This window comes from Lipotes vexillifer, unplaced genomic scaffold, assembly GCF_000442215.2.
Source record: "Lipotes vexillifer unplaced genomic scaffold, Lipotes_vexillifer_v1.1 scaffold433, whole genome shotgun sequence".
Taxonomy (NCBI): Eukaryota; Metazoa; Chordata; class Mammalia; order Artiodactyla; family Lipotidae; genus Lipotes; species Lipotes vexillifer.
In genome coordinates, this window is record NW_006774285.1 from 824,626 (window position 1) to 830,802 (window position 6,177).

A 6,177-nucleotide genomic window follows, 5' to 3' on the forward strand; every position below is an offset into this window, starting at 1 on the left:
AAAAAGCCAACATGGGGACTTCCCTGGTGGTGCAGTGGTTAAGAATCCGCCTTCCAATGCCGGGAACACGGGTTCGAGCCCTAGCCCGGGAAGATCCCACATGCCGCGGAGCAACTAAGCCCGTGCACCACAACTACTGAGCCTGTGCTCTAGAGCCCGTGAGCCACAACTACTGAAGCCTGTGCGCCTAGAGTCCGTGCTCCGCAACAAGAGAAACCACCGCAACGAGAAGCACGTGCACAAAGAGTAGTCCCCGCTCGCCACAACTAGAGAAAGCCCGTGCGCTGCAATGAAGACCCAACGTAGCCAAAAATAAATCTATTAAAAAAAATGCCAATATGAGGAATTCTTTTGCTTTTGAAACTTCCTATTTCTTGGAGTACCACTCACAGGATTCCTGTACAGTATAGTATAGACTCATTAATATTTACATAGCAGCAGACAGGGCCATGAACACATACTTATAAAATGGCAACAGCTATAGCCAGGGCTGATTTGACTGCAATTGCTTCTTTTCAAGGTGCTCCCATTGATCTTAACCTTTGATTCTAGGTACCAGCATTTCCAGTTTATACTTTCAACTTGCCATTAGTGGATTCTTCCAAAGCAGTCATGTTTCTCTGTTTTTTCTGTTTTGTTTTGTTTTTAATTCATTTTTTGGCCACGTCATGCAGTATGTGGGATCTTAGTTCCCCGACCAGGGACTGAACCTGTGCCCCATGCAGTGGACGCGTGGAGTCTTAGCCACTGGACCGCCAGGAAGTCCCCATGTTTCTGTGTTGACTGTTAAGATTAACTCTAACAGGAGAACTAGTATAATTTTTTCTGGTTTTCTGATTTCTTTACTTTTCTTAGGATTCAGAAAAACATGCATTTCCCAAGAAGTGTTGGAAACAAATTCCTGCATGAAAACACTACTTGTTTTTTTTATCAAGTCCTAAGATCTGAAGTTCCCTAGCTCTGTAAATGTAATGAGAAAAACAAATTGGTCTCTTGACCTCTAGCTTAATAGTTGACCTATGGGGTCACCAGGTCCTGTACAACCCACTGACATCAGTGAGAGCAAGTAAACACAACATAAGGTCAAATACTTTCATTTTTTGGAAATGAAAGTAGCTACTGTCAAGCAACAGGTCACAAGCTATTTGCTATGTGCCTTGCCCCATACATTGCAATGTCCACCTACTGCATTAAGTAAAGGTTAAAGCAAACTAGTGATATTTCACCAACTATAAGAAATTTGAATACAGGACCTTTCTTAATCTCACCAGAAGGTGTCAACAAGTTTTCACAAAACTGGCTGTCAATGATAATTACTGTAAGATACCATTAAATGGAAGATGCTTCAGAGATGTTCATGTGGGGGAAAAAAACCCAAAATCAACCCTGCATCTTAAAGTAAAATGTGAAATAGGGTATTTCTACATCAATCACCTACCATATTTTTTGAGTATCCACTATATGCTCAGTAGTCCAAAGCTAACTTTTGAGTTATAACGCCCTTATTCAGGGGTGCTCAAACTTCAGCTGCTTGGAAAATACATTAACCACCCGGGAGACCAAACACTAATGCTTCACTTGCCTTCCTCCTTTCCAGCAGAACCTCAATGTTGTTCAGCCGTCTTCCCTTCTCCAAGTGGCCACATGGAATGGATCAGGGAGGGGAACCAAATGTTCAGACTTTGCCAAGTTTCCTTTTTTTTTCACTACTGATTAATGAGATGTGCTCTCATTGATAAACACTGATAAACAGAGACATATAAAATGAAATAATCCTCCCCTACTCCCAGAATGTTTTTCTGACTCCATATAAAGTTTAGCTGCAGCAACCACCTTGCCATCCTGAGGGGAGCTAAGCCAAGTCACTTAGAATGGCAGAGCAAAAGATGGGAGGATGGGGCTGGTGGGAGGAAATGAGTTCTTGATGACATTAAGCAGGTAAATTTTCCAACCTTGAAACTGCCCTACCAGAGTTAGGTGAGACTTCTTGTTAATACAAGACAGTAAATCTTCCTATTGCTTAAACCAGCTGATTGGGTTTTTGTGACTTATGTCTTCATTGATACACCAAAAGGGATCAGCAATGCTGGAGCCTCAGACTTGTGTACTACTCTTAGATAGGGTGACAGTAAGGTTTGCAATAGGCATGCCATGGCTTTCCCTGGGATGGGTGACACCCCTGACTTAATTGAAAAGGACTGTGCTAATTCAGCAGAAGTCAATCGCATAGTCTCCAGTTTTAGATAGAACAAGGAAGAGACCGGTCTACCTAAGGAATTCTGTAGGTATCAATTGGGGTAGGGGGGGGTGTGAGAAGGAAATTAAGATTTTTGCAATCCAGCCATTAACTAGGAGATTAACACAAGGTTGTCCCATATGATCCCAGTTAGAAAGGAAAAGGCCTGTTGATGACTGTCAAGTCTAAGAAAAGTCACTTTTTATTGACTCTCAGGAACATTTAAGAGACCACTTTAGTTGTCCCAAATTCCCAACTAGTAAACACAAAGAATTTTAAAGTTTTAAAAACTTTAAACTTTAAAAAAAATTTTTAAAGTTTCTTCAAACAGCCTGGCAGTAGGGAGGGAGGAAGAGGAGAGGAGAGAGACACCAATTTACAGTGACCTACCACAGAAAATTTTCTTTTAGGCATTCTGCTTAAGAATAAAGAGGCTCGTTATTCCTAAGCACAGATGTGAGACAACCCCATTCAACTTTTCATCAAGGCTTTACCGGTGCGAAAAATAAAGGTTTTCTTGAGAACTGGCTCCTGCTGATGACAGAATATACCCACAGCAGTAAGTAAGGTCCCATTCTCCTCTCACAAAGCAAATTTCAAAAGGCACAGAGCTCCTTTAGTTTACCTATTGCCTTCTTCCAGCCTTATCAATTAGTCTCCTCACGGCCTATCCTGGGACTCTAGTGGTAAATAAGCTGTTTAGATACCAAAAAATTGCAATAGTGGACTTTCCTGGCACTACTGATTTGCATGTTTACAGTAACTTTTCTTATTGAGTTCTAGGTGCTTTGCATCACTACAACACTCCTTACATAAGAAAAAATGTGTTACTGAGTAACACTGACAGCACTAAATCTCAGATTCAAAGACTTGAAAGTGCAGAGCAGATCCTAAATGTGGCCAAGCAAATGCCTTTCTCCAGTTTAGGATAAGCTGTTAATGATTAGCTTTAAAAAAAGAAATGGAACTAATGTCAAAACTTATGGGGTTTTTTGGTGCTAACTAGCTATTTACATAGAAAAACTGCTGAGAAAATGTGAATTTATGAGATGAAGGCTGAAATTTAAAAGTCCAAGTTTAATTTAACATTCTTCTTTTACCAGTCTTCCTGTCCCCAGAGTTCCACACCCCATTCCCAGTCCCCAACTCAGCTAGAGTAGGAATTTTAAAACATAATTTTATTATTTCACTCCTTGCTTATATTCCATTCAAAGGACAAAGTCCAAATTCTAGCTAGACATACAGTATAATTCCTGATGATCTGACCTCTGCCTCCCCTCTGGCCTCATCTTTCACCAGTCTTCACAACTCATACTAACTCATACTCATCCCTGAGGATGATCTTTCCAAGTGTGGACTAGGTTGGTAGAGAGGTGATAGTTAAGAGCATTGGCTCTGTGACTTTGAGTAAGGTAAGTTACATCTCTAGGCCCCCGCCTACTCACCTGTAAAATCAATATAATAAAGTAACCATGTAGGTCTGTACTGAGAAAACATAATACTGGTAAAGTCTTTAGCAGTCTTAATACCTAATGAGGGCTTGCAAATACTATCTATTATTTTTATTATTACATACCTGTTAGTTGAGCTCCCTATATACCCCATCACAGCACTCATCATTCCATATTATAATTGGCTATTAACTGGTCTCTAACACCTGTTTTTTGGTTTTCAATTGCTCTCCCTGCTCCCTTCCCACCACCACCAACACATACCCAGCATACTTGAGAACAACTTGCTCCCATTTGTAACTATGACCCACTCTGGCAAGTGATTCTTAAGGAGTTGTCACCCCTGGTTTGAGTTTTCAACTCAACCAGTGGTTCTCAACTGGGGATGATTTTGCCTCCCAGGGGACATTTGGCAATGTCTTGAGACATTTTTGGTTACTGTAATTCAGAGGAGGTACTACTGGCACCTAGTGGTTAAAAGCCAAGAATGCTGCTAAACATTCTACAATGCACAGGGCAGGCCCCTAATACAAAGAATCACCTGGCCCAAAATGTCAATGGCACCAAGGTAGAGAAACCCTGAACTAAACAGTAGGTTCAGGAATTACTTTATCACCAGCATCAAAACAATGCCAGACAAATTAGAAGCATTTCACAAATGGTGCATAAATAGAAGGAGCCTATAATTTCAGCACATGCTAAAACAATTTAAGCCACTACAATCTATAATCAGTATATAAAAATACATGGAAACTAGCTAAGCCCTGCTAGCTAATCCTTATAGGTCCTTTCTATAAAGATCAATCATAATATATTTTTCCTGTTGTTTTAACAATCAACACTTCACTTTGAAAATCCTTTCCATTTAATTTCTACTGAAATAGTGCTGCCCACCACAGAAGCACCAACTAAGATGGAAGACCAAAATGTTTAGTGTTCTTTAACTGAAAAACCTGAAAATGCCACCACCCCCACACACTCACAGAGCAGTCAGAGGTAGATGCTGGCACCTTTTATATATGCTTTGAGCTACAATTCATCAATCGTTGAAATTCAAATAAGTGCAGAGGTGGTAGGTGGCAGAGTTTCACTAAGAAATGAAAAATCCCAGTGCCAAATATCATTAATAAAGTTGACATGCTTTTCTGCTGACATATAAAGGACAAGCAAGGGCAACACACATAGCCTTGTTTCAAGCACCTTCTGTTAATTCAAAATTACAAAAAAGTCTTCTACGCTTTCAGATAAAGAATAATGGACCTGGAAGAACATGTAGACAAATACTAGAAACGTAACTGAGAATGAACTGGCAGAGTAGAAGCTGGTTACCATAAAGGATTTTTTAAATGGTTAAAGTTTGGAATCCTTCTAAAAGAGCAAAGTAATCTATAAACATTAATCAAGACTGACTTTAAAAGACGAGGTACTTAACATTTAATATTCTAATCAGTTGTCTGGGGGCATGTTTTTCCCGTAAGACACTGAACATATCCAATTTAACCTTTTCATATCTAGCAAAACTTCAATGCCTATCATGTAGGTAGCATAACACATTTAATGAGTGAGCAAACGAAGTATCTGCAGGCTTCCCCCCGTAAATGCCTGTTCTAGTAAGATGTCCTTTTATGTAGTCGATTATCCATTTTGCCTTCCATTGTGTTCCATTAGTGTCCTAGTAAATCAAACTCAGAGGCACAACAAATGCTGTTTTCAGATCAAGCATGTCAGATAGTAGATAACATCTCAGTAACTGTTTTACTAAACCAGCCACTCCCAACCACCACCAAAAAAAGATTATTTCGCCTCCCGCCAACTATGACTTTATCATTCCTTACCTTCCTCTGGGGCAACTGAAGCTCCTTCAGGTAGTATAGGTTGTAATTCCCCAGTTTCAGAATTATTTTCCAAATCAGTCATTTGCATTCCTTCCAGATGACCTCCTTTAACACTAGTCCTCAAAGAGGGAGAAAATAACCTGATATTCTTGTATAACTAGTCACTGATATAATAATCTAGATTTTTTTCCTGTCCAGAAACTGAGCAAACTAAGTAGGGTATAGGGCACTGGTGTTTAATACTAAATTTCAAGTTTTACTTTTAAAAGATTCACTAGAAGACTCACAATGAAAGGTTATAAAGTGGTAGATTGCATCAATGTCAATATCCTGGTTGTGATAATATATCAGCGTTTTGCAAAATGTTATAATTAGGGGAAACTGGATAAGGTACACAGGTTCTCTCTATTCGTTCTTATAATTAATTGCATGTGAATCTACAATTATCTCAATAAGAATTCCAATTTAAAAATAAATATAAATAGAAGTCCTTAATAACATGTTCTCACCAATATGGAAAGACTTTTGAGGTATGCTGAGTGAGAAAACAAGGTGCACCTTTTGTATTAAAAAAGCTATATGGTCACTTAAATATTGCTTAAATATGCATGAAAGCTGAGAAGACAGCATATGCAAAAAATTAAAAACAGCAGGA

At 39.2% G+C, this 6,177-nt stretch overlaps 1 protein-coding gene across 2 annotated transcripts in view; it reads right to left on the bottom strand.

The window, feature by feature from the left end:
• The window catches only part of TRIM37 (tripartite motif containing 37), a 115,053-nt gene that overhangs the window by 6,554 nt on the left and 102,322 nt on the right, over positions 1–6,177 (bottom strand). For both annotated transcript variants that reach the window (XM_007449066.1, XM_007449067.1), the window contains one exon: positions 5,523–5,641. In XM_007449066.1, coding sequence (XP_007449128.1) covers positions 5,523–5,641 — 119 coding nt within the window. The remainder of the gene's footprint in view (positions 1–5,522; positions 5,642–6,177) is intronic.